This window comes from Prunus dulcis, chromosome 5 (genome assembly GCF_902201215.1).
Source record: "Prunus dulcis chromosome 5, ALMONDv2, whole genome shotgun sequence".
In the NCBI taxonomy this organism is placed as follows: Eukaryota; Viridiplantae; Streptophyta; class Magnoliopsida; order Rosales; family Rosaceae; genus Prunus; species Prunus dulcis.
This window is the reverse complement of record NC_047654.1, coordinates 10,461,519-10,485,856: the sequence shown is the minus strand read 5'-3', so window position 1 is coordinate 10,485,856 and position 24,338 is coordinate 10,461,519. Positions and strand designations below refer to the sequence as shown.

At 40.7% G+C, this 24,338-nt stretch overlaps 3 protein-coding genes across 3 annotated transcripts; 2 read left to right on the top strand and 1 right to left on the bottom strand.

The window, feature by feature from the left end:
* Positions 1–1,550: 1,550 nt before the first annotated feature.
* Positions 1,551–2,018, bottom strand: LOC117629018. The gene has a single exon (XM_034361550.1). It carries the CDS (start codon positions 2,016–2,018, stop codon positions 1,551–1,553), a length of 468 nt encoding a protein of 155 aa, XP_034217441.1.
* Positions 2,019–3,000: 982 nt separating this feature from the next.
* LOC117627268 lies at positions 3,001–24,338 on the top strand. The gene is made up of 2 exons (XM_034359257.1): positions 3,001–3,325; positions 23,720–24,338. Exons 1-2 carry the CDS (start codon positions 3,182–3,184, stop codon positions 24,203–24,205), a joined length of 630 nt encoding a protein of 209 aa, XP_034215148.1. The 5' UTR covers positions 3,001–3,181; the 3' UTR covers positions 24,206–24,338.
* On the top strand, positions 8,562–10,504 carry LOC117627267 (caffeoylshikimate esterase). The gene is made up of 2 exons (XM_034359256.1): positions 8,562–8,778; positions 9,299–10,504. Exon 2 carries the CDS (start codon positions 9,355–9,357, stop codon positions 10,306–10,308), a length of 954 nt encoding a protein of 317 aa, XP_034215147.1. The 5' UTR covers positions 8,562–8,778; positions 9,299–9,354; the 3' UTR covers positions 10,309–10,504.

Here is a 24,338-nt window from a genome sequence, read left to right as displayed (position 1 = left end):
CACCTACTGTAAAATGTTGACTTGGTGTTATTGTATCCCGAACCTTCTTGTGGTCCCAGTCGTCCTTTTTGGACCTCAAGCCTAGATGAGGACTTTTCATGCACAGATACACACTGGCTGAATTATATTTGTAATCTTTTTTATTAGGCAACAAACAACCCTGTGGGGCTTTTGAGTGCTGCATAAGAGCCACCACTTGAACAGTTTTGGATGTGATGACCATCTTATGCCGAATAAAAAAATAAACCCAAGTTGCCAAGTTGTTGTCGTCTTTGGTGGTGCTTGAAAGCATCTGCCCATTTTTGCTGAGTGATATGAATTTTCTTTTCTTTTCTTTCCATAATTAAGGCAGGAGGTTCCTCCATCATGATCAAGGAATCTCAACCGTGGCAAACGTGTTAATGTCCAAACATGGCCTAACATCATCCAATGATACTACAATAGAAAAGAAATGATGTCTGCTCCCCAAAACACTTGTACAGAGAAGAAGCATGAAAAACACCACACACCCCAAAAACTTGAGGCTTAAATAAATCAACATAAAGAAAAAAAGTATTTTATTTATGAGGAGGAAGGAAGGAACAAAGCCAAACAGTAAATGGGACCAATAAAAGATATTTTGTCATGTGTATAATTTTCTCTACCCAACTTTGCAAGTTGCAAGCCAGGAGGGAGGACGAATAACATATAGGTATAGGGCCATGACCATTCAAGGAGATATTAATCCCATTAGAAGATTCCTGTCCACCTGTTTGCTTTTTTTCTTTGATCATGACATTCACAGATACTTATCCAAGTTGCTTTTAGATATGTATGACTAATAGTGTTTATAGGCTACACTGGCCATTCTAGTTATTTTAGCTAGTGATCAATTTTTATTATCTTTTTAATTTCAACATTTTCATTGAACAATGATCTTTTAATTACTCTGACAATTTTAAAGTGAGATGAGATTAAATTCACTAAATGATCGGTGTATGTTTCAATATCTTACTTGTTAATAATAAATAAAATTTAAAATTGGTCAGACTTCAATCAATCAAACACTTAAACGTCATTTAGTGAGTAAAACTTAGCAGTTGGAATATTGAACACGGAGCTACTCAGAGTCACTTTCTTTCTCCCCATATTAGAAGCGTACAAAACTTGAGCTTGTTAGTAGCAAGATAGCTTTAGCATGATTGAAGCCTTGAAGCACATTTTGCCGACATTTCTCTAAATTGTAGTTAAGAGCATGTCCAGTAGTGATGTTAGGGGGCTAGGGGCAATTTTACCTCACAAAATGACAGTATTCATCAAATTTACTTCACAGCTCTATAATTGAGAGTACTCCGAATATCATTAAAATCCCGGTAAAAAACAGTATAAAAAAAAGTGGCTCACTAGTAAAAGATTAAATAAGTACAAATTCAAGCGTCGCACAAACAAAAACTATAACATAACAAATAAAACACTACTCTTGTTCAGCCGCAATTTGATTCCTGAAGAGGATATAGAAATCATGCAATTCTATTCCACCCTCCTGCACTCGTTGCTTTGCTTGTGTGTCTTCACTTGCAGTGTAAAGATTTGACCGACTTGGCTGCCACATCAAGAGCTATGGTGCAGTTCATGTTGGCGGCCTTCTTCTTCTTCATGATGAACATAATTGCAACTTTTCCGTTCAATCTTCCTACGCTGTTGAGCGTCAACACCCCGCTGCTCAATTCACTTCCAAAGTTTGAACCATTTATTGCACTTGACTTCAAACTCACCTCCGCAGTTCTTTTTATGGTCGAAAGCCATCCAGCCTTGCCCTTTGCGATATCAATTACAGCCAGAGTCGCTCCTTGGTGTTGAAACGTGATATTGGCAGCATTGAACTTGTAGGAACCCCAGTTGGCTGAGTTCTTGATCTTGATTTGGGTTGTGAATTTCGTGTCGAATGAAGGCGCTGCCGAGTCAGATACGAAGCTTTCGACATTGATGCTGCCTAGCCTGAACCTGGGGGTCTTAACTTTCATCACAGTGAGACTCATTGTGGTGATAACGATGATCTGAAACACAACAAAAATAGTAATATATATGGCCAATTTGATTTTCTTTTTGCGTTTCTGCTCATCAGATGATCTCAAAGACTCCGCATCACTTGTTTTCCAAGCCATGTTTCCTTTTCTTTTCCGATAAAAAAGTTGGAAAACAAAAGTTCTCTGCTTTTGTAGTTGGTTTGGTTTTGTGGATGAAACTTGGAAGTGGAGGGAGTAGTTGTTTGTGGAGTTGATGGAAGAGTAGTGTGTTATATATATAGTGTTTGGAGTTTGGATATTTTGTTTGATTAATTAATGATTTAAGAGTGGAAATATGATGATGAGTGTCATAATTACCGACCCAGGAAATGCTGAAATGTAAACAAACGCGCTTAGAATATAGTTTTGGGCTTAATAGTCTTCTAGATGGTCGAAATATTTTTGGACTTCGGTGTACTCGAAACATACAAAAATTTCTCCACGTAGGAAAAAGTCTACGTCCAAACAAAGCCAACAAAGAAAAGGATAAAATAAAATTATAGACATGTGGTACATCTCCCTGTAAGATTTTGGAGATCCAATTGTTTTGGTTTTAGGCAACGTCTTGAAGCCGCCATAGGTGTGTGAGAATATCACAGTTGGCCAATTGCCTATATTTTAAGATATTCCGAGTTTGGTGAGTAATCATAACTGTGTTCATGGTCAAATAAAGTTCCTTAAACCATGACTGTGTTCTGGACTGAAGAATAATTCAAAGTTAAATAACAGTATAATTTGCCAAAACTATTCACAAGGTGATCCCACACCATGTTCTCACATGTCATTGGGATATTTTTATTTGTCCATTACGTGACTCAAAGCAAAATGCCTAAAAGCCCCTCAACAAAGTCTTCCATCATCTAGAAGTCAATAATTCACACCTTTGGCTTTGGACGCGTTTGGCGTCTGCAAATAATCTCTTCTGCTGAAACTCACAATTTCCAGGAAGTTGATTTCCACCACCGTAACTTAATTAAATTGGCAAAATTCCAAATACTATAAATAGGAGGATACTCTTCCATCATTTCCACAAACAACTCCCTCCATTTCCAAGTTTCATATCCCAAAAAAGCAAACTCCTCAAAAGCAGACAACTTTCTTTTCACTCATATCAGAAAAAAGATAAGCTAAGAAACATGGCAGAGAAGGCTTATCCTGCAGCCCCGGCAAACCATGGTTACCAAAGAAGTGATGCAGAGTCTTTGGAAAATGCTGATGAGCTGAAACGCAAGAAGAAAATCAAATTGGCCATATATATTACTATTTTCGTTGTGTTTCAGATCATAGTTATCACCACAATGAGTCTCACTGTCATGAAAGTGAAAACCCCCAGGTTCAGGCTAGGCAACATCAATGTCGAAAACTTCGTATCTGACTCGGCAGCGCCTTCATTCGACACGAAATTCACAACCCAAATCAAGATCAAGAACTCAGCCAACTGGGGTTCCTACAAGTTCAATGCTGCCAATATCACGTTTCAACACCAAGGAGCGACTCTGGCAGTAATTGATATCGCAAAGGGCAAGGCTGGATGGCTTTCGACCATAAAAAGAACTGCGGAGGTGAGTTTGAAGTCAAGTGCAATAAATGGTTCAAACTTTGGAAGTGAATTGAGCAGCGGGGTGTTGACTCTCAACAGCGTAGGAAGATTGAACGGAAAAGTTGCAATTATGTTCATCATGAAGAAGAAGAAGGCCGCCAACATGAACTGCACCATAGCTTTTGATGTGGCAGCCAAGAACGTCAAATCTTTACACTGCAAGTGAAAAAAACAGACCATGATTTGATTTCTCTATAATGATGTGGATTTTGGATTGATGAAGACTAGTTCTTGGATTATTTTTCGTCATTGATATTCTTTTTTTTTTCTATAGCTATGAGTGACACTTGTATTGTATTTTGTTTGTAGAATTACAATACTACTTTATTGCTATTCTTTTTACTTTATGTTTATCAAATGGCTTAAATCATGTATCTTGTTTATCCAATAAGGGCCAATATATTTGCAGAAATAGATATCTTAGGATCAATGTTGAAATGAAGGAGCAGGATTACATATGTTCCTCTGTTCTCAAACCACATACTGTATACGTATGTTCGAGAGAAATGAGCAATTGAAAGTTACAGAAGTTAACGAACAAAAGAAGTTAAAAAGTTACATAACTATCATGACATGATGACATGCCCTACACGTATTAATTTTCTGATAAAACATATACTTCGTATCAATTATGTTCAACAATTAACTAAGAAAAAGGGGATAGCCACGAAGAAACGCAATCCACAGTCAAATGTTTTTCTTTGATTCAACAATTCTCGTCCATGATATTTGAGCTCAGAACATCCACCAATAAAATGGAGACTTTTTCTGTTCTGTTTTTGTTGTTGTGTCCTGGATTAAGGTTTTGCTGAGTGTTTAGTGTGGCATGGGGTGCAGAGTGTCTCAGGATGAAGGAGAATGAACACAAAAATGGAAATGTAGCACAAAACACTAGTTGAGATGAAAACATTGGACATGGAAAGCTTAGCTAGTCACATGACACATCTTTTGTTTTGTAAGGCCTCCATTCACCATAGATGAGAATTAAAGCTTAATTTGTAGATACAAAGTATCTCTCTTCATATGGTCAGAAATTTGAAAGACAGTAAAAACAGAACAATATATCAACTACATTATGGTTCTACAAAAATCCAATCCTAAAACAAAGAATAGAATGAAAAAAACAAACACTCCCGCTTCAAATCCGGAAGTTGCAACCTCCATCACTCATTGCTGAGAATTTCTCACTACTTGCATTCTAAGCCTTGAATTGCCTTTGAAGACAAGTCAAATTTCATGGTGCAGTCCATTGTGGCAGACTTCTTTTTCTTCATGATAAACATCAATTCCACCTTACCAGTTAATTTAGCTTTGCAGCTCAGCGTCAACATCCCACTGCCAAGATTGGAACTGCTTCGCAATGCATTGGAATTCAAACTTACCTCAACAAAGATTTTTTTTGGTGGGACGCATTCCAGGCTTGCTCTTTGCAATAACAATTTGCCCCCACGGCCACGCCTTGGTACAAGAACGTTGCAGTGGCCGCATCAAACTCATTGGGTCCCCAATTTGTGTTCTTGACTCTGATTTGGGTTGTAAAGCTTGTATCAAACGAAGGTGCTGCAGGGACAGCGTTAAATCTAGGACGTCAATGTTGCCTAACCGGACTTTTGGGGTCTTAACTTTCATCACAGTGTCCAAAAGAGTCGGACTATGATACGAAATACAATGAGAATACCAATGTAATGGCCAATTTGGTTCGTTTTTGGCATTTCAGCTCATCAGCGGATTGCAAAGATGGTGAGAGACATAATTAGTTTCCAGGAAATGCTCTCTTAGTGTAGAGTTTTTGACTTGGTCTATAAGTCCCATAGCTTACAAAGAAAAGGATATAATAAAATTAAGACATGTGATAAATTTCTCTCTGCAAGATGTAGAGAGATCCAATTGTTTGTGTTCTAGGCATAGTCTTTATGCTGTCATAGGTCTTTTAGAATTTCAAAATTGGCCAATTGCCTATACTTTAATAATGTGAGAGTTAGGTGAGCTTTCTATTGTTATTTTCTATCAGATTCTGATGGAGTGGTATGCCAAGTACTGTTAGAATTGCACCAGACACATTTTATCTTAGAACATTTCATCCATGAGCAGAAGCTTCTATTGATATTTAATTAATATGTCAATCTACTAAAAAAAAAGAAAAGCCTAAAAGCTCCTCAAAAAAGTCATCTATCATCTAGAAGTGATTTGGACGCGTTTGGCATGTGCAAAATTCTTCCCTTGAAACTCACATTTTCCAGGAAATTCATTCCACCACATAACTTCACTCAAATTACTGGGATGAAAAGTCAAGTTTAGTCAAATTTTTACGGGAAGAACCCAGTGGCCAATTAAGCAAGGAAGAATGGGACACAGAAAAGTGCTGGACCTTGTTGGTTGTTTACTGGTGAGTCTATTCGAATTTCCCTATGTTCTCTTCAGTTTGGGCCTCTAATCACATCTCATGTCCTTAATTAGTTGTAGTCCATGCTCTTATTCTCAACCCATGTCATTTTCCGATGTCCGCCCTTCAATGGCCGAACTGCAACCCTTCGAAGGCAAATCATCACCTCATTAATGGCCAAACAACACTCCTTTGATGGTGAATTGGTACGCGTTCAATGACCGAACGTTAGCCTTTCGATGGTCACACCCTTTCAACATTAAGTATCATTGCCTTTCGACGCATAAGCATTATTGCCTTCCAACACATAAGCATCATTGCTTTTTAGCACATATGCTTGATTTGAGACACACAAGTACCTTTCGGGTTGGCACCCGCCCATCAGTGCATTATCACTAACGAAGTGACATGAACCAAAATCTTGCCTTTTCGACACTTTGCCCTTCGACATCATTGCTTCATGTCACCAACCGAGTGAACGAATGCATAAACGGCATGAGGGACTTGGGAATAAAAAGCCAAGTATTCTTCTACGTCCTTCTTACCTTGGGGCTTTGGGGACTAGGAATAGTGTGGCTAGGCGATATGTAGACGAAAAGGTTGCTCGGCCAGTGCACTCAAGTTACAACTCTTGAACCAAGAAGTCCTTTCTTACTAGGGACTAAAGGAGACTGTTGGTATCGTGACTATTATTCTTAAACAAGTAACTTGTATTATGTAAACAAAACAAGTATAGTAATATTAAGAATATCTCTAATTTTTATGGACTTAGCCTGTTCGGGTGAACCACGACGTCTCCCAAGTTGTATCTAATTTTCGATTTGATTCAAATTTTTTTTTAAAAGTATTGTTTTTCTTTTGTGCTTGTTTTTACAAAATGAATGATTGTAAAAGGAGCGTACTTTACAAATTTACAAGCCACCAGAGAAGTAAGAGGAAAGAAACAGAATGGACAATATGATTGCAGAGTTGTTAATCAGTTTCGTATTTGAAACGCATCCATATGCACAAGAAATATATAATAACATAGTATCATGGGATTTCAAGTCATGTTGTAGGCTACTACAAGTCAATAAACTACAACCCAACTATTTGCGCGTTTTGATTCCAATTTCCAGGAAGTTTATACCCTCGATATTATTCCGGCAAGTAACTCATTTACCAAATTCTCTATAAATACCACACAGCACTCACCAACATTCTCACAACACAATTCACTTGCTCATCAGTTCATATTTTACAGAGCGAAACAGAGAAAAAGCAGAGCATTTTCTTTTGAAGCTTTACTTCCACTAAAAGAAATCAACATGGCTTGGAAAACAAGTGATGCAGAATCTTTGCAATCCTCTGATGAGCTGAAACGCCAGAAGAAAATCAAAATGGCCATATATATTAGTATTTTCGTCGTGTTTCAGATCATAGTTATTACTACAATGAGTCTCACTGTCATGAAAGTCAAGACCCCCAGGTTCAGGCTAGGCAACATCAACGTCCAGAACTTCGAAGCTGTGCCGGCAACGCCTTCATTCGACACGAAATTCACAACCCAAATCAAGATCAAGAACTCAGCCAACTGGGGTTCCTACAAGTTCAATGCTGCCAATATCACGTTTCAACACCAAGGCGCGACTCTGGCAGTAATTGATATCGCAAAGGGCAAGGCTGGATGGCTTTCGACCATAAAAAGAACTGCGGAGGTGAGTTTGAAGTCAAGTGCAATCAATGGTTCAAACTTTGGAAGTGAATTGAGCAGCGGGGTGTTGACGCTCAACAGCGTAGGAAGATTGAATGGAAAAGTTGCAATTATGTTCATCATGAAGAAGAAGAAGGCTGCCAACATGAACTGCACTATTGCCTTTGATGTGGCAGCCAAGACGCTCAAATCTTTACAATGCAAGTGAAGAAGACAGCTAGGACACATGTCTGTAATTATGTGAATTTTGGATTGATGAAGACTAGTTCTTGGATTATTTTGCTTTACTCATATTCTTTATTTCTATAGCTAAGAATCACACTTGTATTTGTTTACTGCGGCAGGCAGTGCTTCGATTCATAAAGCAATTAACTATATTTTTAGCAAATTGTTTGAATCATTCAAGAAGGCCAATATTTGCAGAAATGGGTCTACTCTAAGGATCAATCTAAAAATGGAGGAGAAGGATTAGAAAGAAATGATCATATGAAAAAGTTACACAAGTTAACGAACTCAAAAACGTAAATCGAACGAACAAAACAAGTTAAAATTAAAATTAAAGCTTAATACAAACTAAGTATCTCTCATATTATATACTAGTCAGAAATTAAGTTCCTTAATCCTTCTTCTTTTTTTCTTCTCTCTCGATGATGACGCAGAGAAAGGTATCGATCATGACTGCGTGGCGCTGACAACACAACAAAGAGATGATGAATCAAAAATCAAATAAATCATGCAATAAACAAATTTAAAATAAAAAAGAGTTCACGCGTCAACACCATTCTAGTAGTAGTCGACCTCATCAAAGGGCAGTCCACCAACCCCCACCAACCGCACTCACAGCAAATCCACCAACTCTCTCCCTTTAAAAATCCGCTTCCATTTTTCCTCCAACTCCAAATCCAACCCCTGCTCTTCGACTAGGCTAACAACAGGAATTCCCTCTCTCTCTCTCTCTCTTTTTGTTTGGAAGAAAAATTTCCTCTCTCTCTTGCGCAGCAGCAAACCATCATTTCCAACCCATGCTTGCTGCCTATCTTAAGTAAAGCAAATTAAGGTAATCTTTCATTAATCATCTGCTTTTTTGTTATTATTATTATTTTTTATGTTGAAATTTTGGGGAATATTTATGGTTTATGATTAGTTATTTACAATTGAAGTTTATCAGTTTATGAGTTGCAATTGATTTCGGTTCTTGAATTATCAAATAGGATTTGAAATTGATTTTGGTGTTCTTGCTTGTATGAATTATTCATTAGGGATTTTGATAAATTGATTAGTTGTTGACTTGTTGATTGAAGATGTGATGAAGGCCTAGTTTCTTATTTATAATTAATGGCATTTTCTGATTTTGATTAGATTTAACTATTTAAGTATGTTTTTATTGAATTTTATTGTTAGTTTGTATGTTTATATTTTATATATATTATTTAATACGTTATACTTTATAATGTCATGACAACATCGAAATGTTAAGAGACTCTTCGAGAAGTTTTGAAGAGAAATAATGATGAATCATCAATTATGCCTTTTGTTTTTTTTGGTTATCACTGAAATTCACTCTTACTTTTTCATAGGCTTGTCCGATAAGATAAATTTAGACCCACCATATTGAAATTCTGGCTCCATCCTGATGGCGACCGAAACGCCTCCGAATTTCTGGGGCGACATGCCCGAGGAGGACTACTACACCTCCCAAGGCGTGCGCAACACCAAATCATTCTTCCAGACCCCTAACGGCCAGATCTTCACCCAGAGCTTCTTGCCGTTGGATCAAACAGTCAAAGGCACCGTCTTCATGACCCACGGCTACGGATCCGACACCGGCTGGCTCTTCCAGAAAATATGCATGCACTACGCCACGTGGGGCTACGCCGTCTTCGCCGCCGATCTCCTCGGCCACGGGCGATCCGACGGCCTCCGCTGCTACCTTGGCGACATGGAGAAAGTTGCCGCCACGTCACTCTCCTTCTTCCTCCACGTGCGCCGCAACGAATTATACGTCCACCTCCCTGCCTTCCTCTTCGGCGAGTCCATGGGCGGCGCTGCCACCATGCTCATGTACTTCCAGTCCCCGCCCGACACTTGGACGGGCCTGATCTTCTCCGCGCCGCTCTTCGTCATCCCTGAGAACATGAAGCCCAGCAAGGTCCACCTGTTCCTGTACGGCCTCCTCTTCGGGATCGCCGACACATGGGCGGCAATGCCGGACAACAAGATGGTCGGAAAAGCGATCAAGGACCCCGCGAAGCTGAGGATCATAGCCTCGAATCCGAGGAGGTACACGGGCCCACCGAGGGTGGGGACCATGAGGGAGATCGCGAGGGTGTGCCAGTACATACAGGACAACTTCTCGCGCGTCACGACTCCTTTTTTGACAGTGCACGGGACGGCGGATGGGGTGACGTGTCCGTCGTCGTCGAAGCTGTTGTACGAAAAGGCATCGAGTGTGGACAAGACCTTGAAGATTTACGATGGGATGTACCATTCCTTGATACAAGGGGAGCCCGATGAGAATGCGGAGATTGTGTTGAGGGATATGAGGGAGTGGATTGATGAGAGGGTTGAGAGGTATGGGCCCAAGTAAAGGTCCAATAAACAATGAAAAAGTTACCATGTCCATAACATGAGATGCCCTCCACCAATTAATGATTAAAACACTATGTTTTATCTGATAAAACAAATACCTCGTTTCAATTATACTCAACATACAAAATGTGCTAATTCGTCTGTCATCTTTTAATTATTAGGTCAGATGAAATGTAAATAAGCATATAGAGTCAGCTCACATATATTTTATGACGTAGCGTGACAATTGATTGGCTATATATCTTAGCCTAAAACATGTAATTCAGTAATCTACAAGGAAAATATGAGGAAATTTCAAGATTGATTGATAAAATTGAAATAACAAAACATAACCCTAACCACGATAAAGTATGTTTAAATACTCCTAGAAACCCTAGGAATAACAAAAGAATTAAAATAGGAAAATAACAAAGTTTCCAAAAATAAAACCATCACCCGCACAACCTCCTTGAAAAATAGTTTGGCTATGTTGGAAGCGTCCGCAGTCTTCTTGCAACCAATAAATGCGCCATCTTGGAAAACCTGTCAACCACAACAAAAACAAAATCGACTCCTCGTTGTGTACGAGGGAGTCCCAGAACAAATTCCATAGACAAGTCTTGCCAAATATCATCAGGGTTAGGGAGAGGCATATAAAGACCAGTATTTTGGGACTGCCCTTGAGATACCTGACAACTGTAGCACTTCTACACAATAGTGCTGACATCCCGCTTCAAGTATGGCAAAAAATAATGCTCATCCATACGGGTAATGGTTTTATCAAGGCTGAGATGGCCAGTCAGTCCACCCCCATGCAAGTCCTGAATCAGTTTCTCTCTTAAAGAAGAAGTAAGGATTCACAATATTTGCCGTTAAATAAATACCCCTCACTGACATGATAATCCGTCATCGGTTCATTGCTAACAAACTTAGCCCAAATTTCCTAAAAATTCACATGAGTCTCATACAGTTTCTTCAGAAATTCGAAACCCACAACTTCTTAAGCCAAAGTAACAAGTAAAGTTGCTCGACGACTTAGTGCATTCGCTACACGGTTAATGAGGGCAGAGCTTTGCTCTTGCTCTTCACCTCAATTAAAATTTTCACGCTTCAAGCACTCAGTAATTGGTGCGGTAAGAGTACTGTAATGGCAAACAAAAAGCCTGTAAAAGGTTGAAATGCCATGGAAACTCCTCACATCACTGGTTGTTTTCGAGGTAGGCCACTCCTGAATGGCTCGCACCTTATCTTCATCCACGTGGATACCATTTGCACTAACAACCTAACTCAGAAAAAGTAACTTGTTTGTGATGAAAGTACACTTTTTCAGGTTAATAAATAGTTTGTTCTCTTGCAGAACCTTCAAAACCCCTTTCAAATGTATCAGATGCTCTTCGTTGGTTTTGCTGTAAATCAAAATGTCATCAAAATAAACTACAACAAATGAACCAATAAAGGGACGCAAAACCTGATTCATAAGTCTCATAAATGCGTTCGTTGAGTTTGACAACTCAAATGGCATCACCAACCATTTATACAATCCATCCTTGCTCTCAAAAGTTGTTTCCACTCATCTCTAGGTTTGATTCGAATCTGGTGGTACCTACTCCTCCAATCAACACACAGACGCCATGTATTGTTCTTCTTCAGTACCAATAATATTGGAACTGCACATGGACTCATACTCTCTCGAATAAACCCTTTCTGTAGAAAATCTTCTATCTTTTCTCTGAGAATCTCCTTCTCCTTAAGGCTCATATGATAGTGGGGTAGATTAGGAAGACTATCTCCTAGCACCAAATTAATTTGATGTTGTAGGTCTTTCATGGGTGGTAGCTCATTAGGTAAATAATCTGAAATTAACTCCAGAAAATCAATTAAAATTTTCTTTAACTCTGTACACACCCTCTGGCAAGGTAGCCAACAACCCCTTCACATACACAGGGTACACGACATCAGTTTCTTTAATATATTTCTCAAACTTTTGCTCGCTGTTCGATATCACCAGAAAACTTGAGTTCTTTGGCTTTTCTAATTTTCCAGATTCACTAACAAGAGCCATAGTAATCTTGTGGGAACCCCAATTGAACAAATGCACATTATCACGTCCTTTATGTGTAGCATTTGTATCATGCTGCCAAGGACGCCCTAGTAATACATGACTAGCATCCATATAGATCACGTCACACGAAACTTCCTGTTGGTAATGCTTGCCAATGGAGATGGGAACCTTGCATACTTCTGTCACCTGAACCACGGGTCATTTCTTTACCCATTTCAATGCATACGAAGACTTGTGCTTTTGTGTTGGGAGTTGTAAATAATCGACCAATTTCTCGGGCACAAGATTATCACAACTGGCACTATCCATAATCACATTGCACACTTTATTGTCAATGATGCAAAGTGAACGGAAAATCCTGTTACGTTGCCCCGCCTCCTATTCTGGGGATATGAGGACTCTTTGCAACACTAAATTGACCATCTCATCACCATCCTTATCCGCAAATTCTGCTCATTCGTAATATGCATCAACATTACCATCCTTATGCTAAAATATGAAAACTATGAGAGAATATTTGTTTGTGGGAATTTTTTGTGTATTCTTCTCCTTGTAGGAGGTCATATTTATAATACAACAAAACCTGAATGGGCAAGTAAATAATAAATTCCTAAATCCATTTACAGTAGGAAATCAGGAATTAAAGTAAATCAATTACAATTATAACAGGAATTCTTGGTGTGTAAGGAAAGTAAGTCAATATCCACAAGTCACACCAACACTCCCCCTCATGTTGGTGTATAGATGTCGCCAATGCCCAACTGATCCAGTGAATTGTGGAATGCTTTACTGGAAATCGCCTTTGTCAAAATATTCGCCAATTGATCCTCGGATTTCACAAAAGGAAACTGAAACACTTTAGCCTTAAGATTCTGTTTGATGAAGTGTCGATCCACCTCAACATGTTTAGTACGATCATGTTGAACCAGATTATGTGCAATAGCTATAGCAGCCTTGTTGTCACAAAAGAGATTCATTGTGGATGTAGGTTTATACTCAAGTTCAGTAAGCAACTTTCTTAACCAAAGAAGTTCACAAATCCCTTTAGTCATGCCTCTGAACTCGACTTCTGCACTGGATAAACCTACTACATTCTGTTTCTTGCTCCTCCATGTCACCAAATTACCTCCTACGAATGTGAAGTAACCCGATGTGGATTTTCTATCTGTTACATTACCTGCCCAATCTGCATATGAATAACCATCAACATTTAGATTGTCACACCCCGGACCGGCTCTGCCGTAGCGCGATATTGTCCGCTTTGGGCCAGGCTACATTCTCACCAGCCCGCACGGTTTTGTTTCTGGGAGCTCACGAAACAACTTCCCAGGGTGGTCACCTATCCTGGGATTGCTCCAGCCTCCAACTCGCTTAACTTCGGAGTTCCTACGAACCCGAAGCCAGTGAGCTCCCAAAAGGCCTCACGCTATGAGGATGCGAGGTGTGCCATATAAGGCACATCACCCCCTCTCCGTTTGGTCGATGTGGGATCTCACAATCCACCCCCCTTAAGGGATCCGACGTCCTCGTCGGCACACTCGCACCACACGGCAGAGTGGCTCTGATACCAAATTGTCACACCCCGGACCGGCTCCGCCGTAGCAGGATATTGTCCGCTTTGGGCTGGCTACATTCTCACCAGCCCGCACGGTTTTGTTTCTGGGAGCTCACGAAGCAACTTCCCAGGGTGGTCACCCATCCTGGGATTGCTCCAGCCTCCAACTCGCTTAACTTCGGAGTTACTACGAACCCGAAGCCAGTGAGCTCCCAAAAGGCCTCACGCTATGAGGATGCGAGGTGTGCCATATAAGGCACATCACCCCCTCTCCGTTTGGTCGATGTGGGATCTCACATAGATGACCATGCTTTGAGAATATAAGTCCTTTTCCAGGTGCAGACTTCAAATATCTAAGTATCCGAAGAACTGCATTCATGTGGTCTTCACTTGGAGAGTGCATAAATTGACTGACAACGCTCACCGCATAAGCAATGTCTGGTCGAGTATGTGACAAATAGATCAATCTTCTCACTAACCTTTGGTATCTTTCTTTGTTAGTTGGAACTTGATCCAGATATTCTCCAAGATGATGATTCTGAACAATAGGAGTGTCCGCAGGTTTGCAATCTAGCATTCATATATCTGTCAACAAGTCCAACACATATTTTCTTTGAGAGAGAAATATGCCTTGCTGCGATCGAGCCACCTTAATTCCCAAGAAATACTTGAGTCCACCTAGATCCTTCATCTCAAACTCAGTAGCCAAATAGTCTTGTAGCTGTGATATTTCTTGTTTATCATTCCCAGTAATAATCATATCATCAACATAGATTATTAATGCTGTTACCTTCCCTTTTCGATGTTTCAAGAATAGAGTATGATCTGAGTTGCATTGTTTGAAACCATTGTTCTTCATTGCCATGGTGAACCGTCCAAACCATGCACGTGGTGACTGTTTCAATCCATACAATGCTTTTCGTAACCTGCAAACTATTCCAGTTTGAGTAGTATTATATCCGGGAGGAATGTCCATGTACACCTTCTCCGTGAGTTCGCCATGTAGAAAAGCATTCTTTACATCAAACTGGTGTAGTGGCCAATCCAAATTAGCTGCAAGGGACAATAAGACTCTGACGGTGTTTAACTTTGCAACTGGTGCAAAAGTTTCTTCATAGTCTATACCATAGGTCTGTGTGTACCCTTTTGCCACAAGTCTTGCCTTGTATCGCTCGATAGATCCATATGCATTATGTTTTATAGTAAACACCCATCTACATCCGATAGTCTTTTTTCCTCGTGGTATAGTCTCCAATGTCCAAGTCTGATTTTTCTCAAGAGCTTTCATCTCCTCTTTTATAGCTTGGACCCACTTAGGATCTTTCAATGCTTCAGAGACCTTGGTTGGAATATGGATAGCAGACATCTGATGCACAAAAGCCTTGAGTGGTTCAGACAGCTTCTCAGTGGATACATGATTTGCAATTGGATACTTGGATGTCTTGCCAATATCAGGTGAATAATGGTTTGGTGGCTTCCCACGATTTTGCCTGAAAGGTAATTGATATCCAATAGTTTTATCCTCTAAATGCACAAGTCTAGTAGGAGTATTTACCTCAAAGATATTCTCAGGAGATTGGTCCGTTGGTACTGTTGAATGAGAGGGGGGTCTTCATCTTGTTGTTCTGAGTTGTCTGTAAGAGTATGACTCGAATCAAAAACATCTTCGCAAGGGTTAGGCGATCGATCGTTGTTTGGCAAAGAGCATTCGCACGTGCTAGACTCGGGACGATCGATTGTTATTGTTTCTTGGCCGAGAGCAATCTTCGTGCATAGATGAATATCCTCATGTTCCAAGCTGCTCCAATTGAGCTCTTCACTCGGTATCTCCCCCTGAAGAGTAGAATTGGATGCTGGGTCATAGAAGAACATATCTGATTCTAGAAAGGTGACATCCAAAGTGACATAGGTTCGCCGGGTAGGAGGGTGATAACATCGGTAGCCTTTCTGATGAGTGGCATAACCCAAAAAAACACAACGAAGCGCACATGGATCAAGTTTGCTTCGTTGATTTTTGTGGAGATGAACGAAGGCCACACAGCCAAAAATGCCAAGGGTAAGCACCAAAACAGAGGGCAGAGGCCCGTGTTGCGCGAGCCCTTGTAATGGAGTTTTGAAGTTCAAGACCCCACATGCGGTTGATAAGGTTGACAGCAGTGACGACAGCATCATCCCAATGATAACGAGGAACATGGCCACCAATGAGAAGAGCACGGGTTGTTTTAAGGAGACGACGATTCTTCTGTTCGGCAACACCATTTTGTTGTGGTGTCTGGGTGCAAGTTGTCTCATGAATAATGCCATGTGTCTGGAAGTAAGTTTGAAAATCATGATTAACAAATTCTCCACCGTTGTCAGAGCGAAGAATCTGTGTTCGAGCATTGAACTGTGTTTCTATCTTCGAGCATTGAACTGTGTTTCCATCTGTTTGTGAAAAGATTGGAACAGGGAAAACACTTCATTCTTATTTTTCATCAAATAAAGCCATGTCATCCGTGTACAATCATCTATGAATGTGACAAACCAATGAATACCGGAATGAGTAGAAATAGGTGAGGGTCCCCAAACATCAGAATGAATTAAAGCAAAAGGAATAGTACTTTTATTCATACTTAAAGGATAGGATGCTCTATGACTCTTGGCTAGAATGCAAGTGTCACATTTAAAATCTGAATCCTTAAATGCAGAAAACAATTCGGGCAATAAGTGTCTCATATAACCAAAAGATGGATGCCCCAAACGTCGGTGCCAGAGCCAAATTTGTTGGTGCTTGTCATCAGACGGATGCTTTACACTATTGGCACGTCCCATACTGAAGTCATCCACATAGTACAGCCCCCCTCTTTTAGTACCACGCCCAATGATCTCCTTGGTGAGAATATCCTGTAGTAAACAAAAATTGGGATAAATTAGTGCACAACAATTTAGTTGTTCAGTTGCCTGCTCACAGACATTAATTTATTGGACAAAGATGGAACGAGTAGAGTATTAGAAAGGGACAGAGAAGGTGAAAGGGCAACAGTGCCGGCCCCTGTCACAGGATAGGTAACTCCATTTGCATTGGCAATACTTGTGCGGCGGGGTGTAGTGGTGTGCAAAAAATCATTCGGATCAAAGGTCATATGATCAGTGGCGCCAGAATCAATTATCCAACCAGTAGTATCTCGTAGATCAGAAGTATGAAATGCATAACCACAGTTACCTGAGACATCCGGAAGCGCGGGACTATCAGGAGGATCTACCTGCGGGAACAAGGCTAATGGGGGTTCGGTAGAGACAAGAGCAGCACGGCCGGAATTACTAGCAGTTTCTTTGAGCTTGCGAGCGCGGAGGTCCTCCCACCAATCAGGATAACCATTTAGCTTAAAACAGGTGTCACGGGTATGTTTGAGGTTGCCACAGTGCGTGCAACCACTTCCATCAGTCAGAGCCTTGGGACGGGAAGGTGGGATGGTTTTAGGAAGTGGCGCACCAGCAGCAGTAGCATATGACTGGATCTGAAGGTGGGCCGCAGTAGAGGAATTATGGGGCTGTCCGGCACGAGTAGGGGGACCTGATCGAGGCGTACTCTTGGCCGCTAAGCCAGCACCAATGGCTCGATCGGATGAACCCATCATCACTGCTTGTCGAACATCTTCACGGCTAACATAGGCATAAGCTTGGTCAACAGTAGGGAATGGAGTCATGTGAAGAACATCACTTCGGGCCTTATCAAGACGATCATCAAGACCATCCAAAAATATGTAAACTCAATCTTCCTGCAGAATATCATTATAGCGCTTGATATCGCTTTCATACTCCATCACATTTGGACGACGAAAATCAATTTCTGTCCATAAGCTTTGGAGAGTATTGTAATAGGTTTCAATGGAGCCACTAGCTTGTCGCATACGAGAGACTCATCGTTTCAGATCATATACCTGAGAGATGTCAGTGCCATCATAGTAAGTTGTGGCAATTGCATCCCACACTGCTTTTGCTGTCGAAAAACGAATGAAATTGCCAATCAAGCTCTGGTCCAGAGAATTGATGAGCCATCCCTTCACAATAGAGTTCTCGGTGCGCCAGCGAGGAAACGTTGGAGCAGTTGAAGGAGGTTGTGGAAGATCGCCATTAATATATCCCAATTTGTCTTTGCCGGAGATATACAACTCTACAACTTGGGACCATAGGGCATAATTGGTGCCATCCAACTTTATGCCAATCTGTGTAGCGGAAGCTTCATAGGTAATTTTCATCGGAATTGTTGTCTGATTCGGGTTCAAGGTCGTCTGATTCGAGGTCGAGGTCGTCTTGGTAGGATCCTGATTTAGGATCAATTTCGAGGTCTGAGTCTGCATCTGCATTAGTTGAGCCACCTGGGCACTCAACTCGGCTATGGTTGGTTGAGAATGAGAGGAGAAAGCAGTGGTGCTACCGCCATGAGGATTAGAAGAGTCATCCTCCCCCATGGTGGCTGCTAGGGTTTAGAAACTAGGCTCTGATACCATGCTAAAATATGAAAACTTTGAGAGAATATTTGTTTGTGGGAATTTTCTGTGTATTCTTCTCCTTGTAGGAGGTCATATTTATAATACAACAAAACCTGAATGGGCAAGTAAATAATAAATTCCTAAATCCATTTACAGTAAGAAATCAGGAATTAAAGTAAATCAATTACAATTATAATAGGAATTCTTGGTGTGTAAGGAAAGTAAGTCAATATCCACAAGTCACGCCAACACCTTATCTCCGTCTTCAATCGCCTCAGCTAGATTGATTTGTTTGTTACAGGTTGGGCACTCATTGGAGCAATCCCTTGGTTTGAAACACCTATAACAAATATCATTCGTCGGCCTAGTATAAGGATGGGTCCTCTTGGGGGGATTTTTTCCCAAATTTCTGCTACTACCTTCATCGCGTGGGGTAAAATTCTTTTGCTTATCACTCTCCCTAGGAACCTGCTGCATACCCTTGTTTTTCTCCATGGATGAAGTAAAGGATTTATAACTGCTTTTCTTGATACCACTAGTGCTCGACCCAGTACGTTTATCTTTCTCTAGTAATTCGGCCTTTAATGCTATATTATGTGCCTCATGAACTATCCACAAAGTCTTAAGTGCAATTTTCTCCTGTAAAGAACTTCTCAATCGAGTTATATACCTAGCGACCATGTGACCATCTGTTTTCTCCAAATTATTGCTCTAAGCCAAAAGCAAATATTCATCCGTATACTCAGAAATGGTCCGATTGTCTTGGTGGCAATTATGGTAGAGTCGATACAGGTACTGCTCATAATCGGCATGTAAGAATCTCCCTATCATTAGTTGCTTCATATGGCGCCAAGTCTTCACTGCTTGCTTACCATGCCGCTGCCGTGATTTTTGAAGCTGATCCTATCATACAACCGCACAACGCTTGAGATGAAAGGTAGCCATCTTCACCATCTTCTTCTCTAGAACCTCTATAATCTCGAAGAAACTCTCCACCTCTACCAACCAGTGAAGAAAGTCTTCAATCTGTAGGTGGCCATTAAAGTAAGGAATATCAGTGTTAATCCGAAAATCGTCCATGTATTGGTTACGATTATTCTGATTGGTGCGATCGGGGGCTGTTCATGGAGTTATTCTTCAGACTCCTCGTCAATCTCAAGGAGAGGATGTCTCTCAACAACAGGACGTTTTACGTGGGCACCTTCATTAGGTTTCGGTGGAGGGTTTTGGTTTCCCAGGCCCAACAATAAACACCGAACCTCCTCTATTGTAGCAGGAAGGGTCTTAAACTCGGCACGAGTAACAACTTCTCCTGTGCCATGGGTCCTATCACCTCTATCTTGGTTGTTCATTGGGCCAACCATACCTACTTTGATACCAAGTGACGCAGTGTGACAATTGATTGGCTAAACCTTAGCCAAAAACATGTAACTCTGGAATCCACAGGAAGATATGAGGAAACCTCAAGGTTTATTGATAAAGTTGGAATAAGAAAACATAACCCTAACCACGGTAAAGTATGCTTGAATACTTCTACAAACCCTAGGAATAACAAAGTTTCTAAAAACTCTAAAAATTGGATTTCGGGCTACTAAAAGATCTCGGATGCCCGAAAAAGCCCATACGTCATGGCAAAGTGATGAGTTTTACTCATGACGCCGTTCTCTTCGAATTGACGGGTCATGGGCCCGATTCTGAGCTCGGAGCTCAAATCTTCAGTTTACCCGATTTGCACTTGTGCGCGTGTTGCTCCATCTCCTCTTGGACTGCTTCCGCCATCTGTTCTACATAATTTTATTTTAATTTTATGAATAGGGAGGACATAGGTCTTTTACCAACTGAAGAAGAAACAAAAGGTAAATGTGGTTCAAGAATTAATGGAGAAGGATACAAGGAGCAAGGATGAGCATTTGGCAGTGGAAATGATAGATTGTAGGCGAAGAAACGCAAACCACAATCAAATGTTTTTCTCCGGATTCGACAACTCTTTTCCCAGATATTTGAGCTTAGACCTCCTCCAACAAAATGGAGACTTTTCTTGTCCTAGATTAGAGGGTTGGCTGATGATCTAATCACTGAGGAACAAGGAAGCAGTAACACGTAGTCAGTATGTTCTCGCCTGTATTAGAACATTTCATCTATCAACAGAAGCTTCTATTGATGTTTAATTAATATGTCCATCTACTCAAAGCAAAAAGCCTAAAAGCTCCTCAACAAAGTCATCCATCATCTAGAAGTCAAAATTTTCCACATTTGGACGCGTATGGCGTGTGCAAAATTCTTCCCCTGAAACTCACATTTTCCAGGAAATTCATTCCACCACACAGCTTATTGAAATTGGCCAAATTCCACACACTATAAATAACAGACTACTCTTCCATCATTTCCATAAACAACTCCCTGCATTTCCAAGTTTCATATCCTACAAAACCCAAGTCCTCAATTTTCTTTTCACTCATCAGAAAAAGAAAAACTAAGAAACATGGCTGAGAAGGCTTATCCCGCAGCCCCAGCAAACCATGGTTACCAAAGAAGTGACGCAGAGTCTTTGGAAAATGCTGATGAGCTGAAACGCAAGAAGAAAATCATCGACGTGTCTCCGGACATAGGCCAAACATGTTGTGACCTCATAAAAACATCCTATGGGATATGCAGAGCATGCTTGTAGTCCCTTAAGAAGGACCTTGGCACTTATAAATTTTCCAAGGGAGACACACAATCAAGATACTGGCTGGTTATTCAAGCAGTTCACAAGTCAATACGCAAATTGAAGTTGAAAAAATAACTAAAATTTCCAAAGCAAGTTGACCAACCGGCCAAGTTCAACAATTATTCTACACAAGAAAGCAAACTACAAAAGCTGAAAAGAAATAAAGGAGTCGACGATGCTGAATCAACTCCAAGCTTGACTGCTCGTGACTCAACAGCTGGATCGCGATAGTTGAGCGAATGAGCACACCTCCCAGCTCGATCTCCATCCCTTGACTAGTGCAGATGACTCAAACTTCAGAGAGGAATGCCAACATCTCTTTACTTCTCGACAAGCAGACCACTTCATGGAGCAAATCACGGTCTCCAAGCTTGTCTATAGAAGACTCAAGTGGAACATCCTGAACATCGCGTATACCGTCAATCTTCTTGCTATCTGCACCAACAAGATGTTTAAACCTTACTGATGGCAGCAGAATAGGTCTTACTTGAGTCTTCTCAGTAAAATGGATCCTTGGCTTTTTCCTCAATGGAGTCGCATCTTTCGCCAGCAAAGTTGTAGTTTCATTTCTTGAAGAGTTGACATGTCAGCCATCCTTTTTTAAAGGAGTCCGGCAGAACACTCCTCCTGCCCAGCCAGCAGATCATTAGAGTCTAGACTATTCTGCTTCTATCTCTCAACATATTAGGCAGGGGGCAGACCACTAACGGTCACCGCTACTCCAACCGTCTTCAGCCACCAACGACGACAACAAGCTTGGTCCCATCTAGCTGGTCCTCGCCGCAAAAAAGAGAAGACGAAGAAAAAAAAAAATACTTGCTCGACTTACCTTGGGATGCACGACAACTCATCTCTTCGACAAGCAGTACAAATTCTCCAAGATCTCTCTTAAGCTAGAAAGTAAAGAAGTCAAGTTTGCGATGTGAAGAAGAGTGAAGAGAAGCCCTGCATTTATACATGTTGGGCATCCTAGGTCAAGAAAGAATCGCAAGCCCATTCCTACTGGGAACCTAACTCCAAGAACAGTCAAAAGCCGACTCCAATTGAGACCCTAAATCCAAGAAGAAAGCCCAGTTACAGCTGGACAGCCCAACAGTTAATTCACACCTCCTCCATGCCACCATGCGCCATGCAGAAGCTGGGAGGCATTTGTGGGAACCTAAGTTTAAGCAAACCCTAGGTCAAATATTTCCTTCCATTTGGGGATTATTTGATTTGGGGCTTCTTGCCTTGATTAGGGATTTGATTCGCATTAAATCCCTAATTGATTTAAATCTCCTAAAATCAGAAAAATAATTCCTTTCCCAACAAGGATTATTTTTCTCCAAACCCTAACCCTACGAGGCTCTATAAAAGCATGGCCACACACAAGGGTTGAGGTACGTCAGAATTATTACTAAAATCTCTACAGAAAATTCCTCTCAAACCCTAGCCACTCTTTTCTCTCTCTCTTTTACATAAAGCTCCGGTCACCCAATTTATATTATAAAAACATCCCGTACCCTATTTTAGCTATCGTTTCTCTACGGATCGATTGAACTGACTTAGGCATCGGAGGGCCTTTGGCCAACACCCCCCGGGTGTGGTCCTCTTATTTGTTCTATTTTGCAGGGAGAAAGAGGCGGCGAGGAAGAAAAGGGAATCTTCTGAACCGAATATTCTCGTGGGGAAATTTGCTCCCACAATATTGCAACGTTTCATTATATATATTGAGAAATTATTAACTTATTAATAATTAAATTAAGTTCCTTAAATCTTTGGCTTTATTGGATTAGTTAAGGACACTGCAACTTTCAAGCTTTCCAGCCGGCATTATTCCCTTTTGTTAGACTTTGATAATTCCTGCTTGTCTTAATTGTGGGACTCCAGGTTAAAAAAACAGATAAATATTTTAAAAACATCTTAAACCTGCCAATACGTTTTGACCAAACAAGAGAGCCATCAAGATTAGCAATCCGACGGACATGGATAAAGCTTTCCTAGTGCCAACACTATTCACAAGGTGATTAGCAAACTGTGTATAATAGATCCCACATCACGTTCTCACCAGTCACTGCCAGTGGGAGATTTGGTCAATTACAGACAGAGAGATTCGAAGCTTCTATTGATATTTATAATATTTCCATGATCTCATGACTCGTGAGAAAAGCCTAAAAGGTCCTCAGCTGCACCAAAGTCATTGTTCATCTATCTAGAAGCCAATAATTCCCACCTTCGGCTTTGTACGCGTTTGGTGTCTCAAATAAAATAAAAATCCTTCCCTTGAAATTTACATTTTCCTGGAACTTCATTCTATTCTATCACTTAACTTAACGAAAATAGGCCAAGCTCCAAACACTATATATAACAAACCACTCTTCCTCCATTTCCACAAACACCTCCCTCAGCTTTCAAGTTTCATCCTAGAAAACAATACCCCACAAAGCAAAGCAGAGAAACTTTCTTTCCGATTTCATATCAGAAAACAAAAAACAAGTTAACATGGCAGAGAAAACCAACCCGGCCTTTCCCTTGGCACCGTCAAATGGTTACACAAGAAGTGATGGAGAGTCTCAGCTGTCCGCTGATGAGCTGAAACGCAAGAAGAAAATCAAATTGGCCATCTATATTACTATTTTCGTTGTGTTTCAGATCATAGTTATCACCACAATGAGTCTCACTGTCATGAAAGTGAAAACCCCCAGGTTCAGGCTAGGCAACATCAATGTCGAAAGCTTCGTATCTGACTCGGCAGCGCCTTCATTCGACACGAAATTCACAACCCAAATCAAGATCAAGAACTCAGCCAACTGGGGTTCCTACAAGTTCAATGCTGCCAATATCACGTTTCAACACCAAGGCGCGACTCTGGCAGTAATTGATATCGCAAAGGGCAAGGCTGGATGGCTTTCGACCATAAAAAGAAATGCAGAGGTAACTTTGAAGTCAAGTGCAATAAATGGTTCAAACTTTGGAAGTGAATTGAGCAGCGGGGTCTTGACGCTCAACAGCGTAGGAAGATTGAACGGAAAAGTTGCAATTATGTTCATCATGAAGAAGAAGAAGGCCGCCAACATGAACTGCACCATAGCTTTTGATGTGGCAGCCAAGAACGTCAAATCTTTACACTGCAAGTGAAAACACAGAAGCTATCTGTAAATTTTGCGATGCAGCTTGGCCATCTCTCTGTTATATGATGTGGATTTGAGACTGATCAAGTCTACTTCTTGGATTGTGCTTTTTTTTTCTTCTTCTTCTTTTTTTTTTTTGT

Excerpts from the sequence above, each read along its gene's own strand:
- LOC117629018 (XM_034361550.1), bottom strand. The coding sequence starts at position 2,018 with ATGAGTCTCACTGTGATGAAAGTTAAGACCCCCAGGTTCAGGCTAGGC.
- LOC117627268 (XM_034359257.1), top strand. The coding sequence starts at position 3,182 with ATGGCAGAGAAGGCTTATCCTGCAGCCCCGGCAAACCATGGTTACCAA. Across the intron at positions 3,326-23,719 it reads CTATTTTCGTTGTGTTTCAG|ATCATAGTTATCACCACAAT; the intron begins ATCATAGTTATC and ends GTTGTGTTTCAG.
- LOC117627267 (XM_034359256.1), top strand. The coding sequence starts at position 9,355 with ATGGCGACCGAAACGCCTCCGAATTTCTGGGGCGACATGCCCGAGGAG.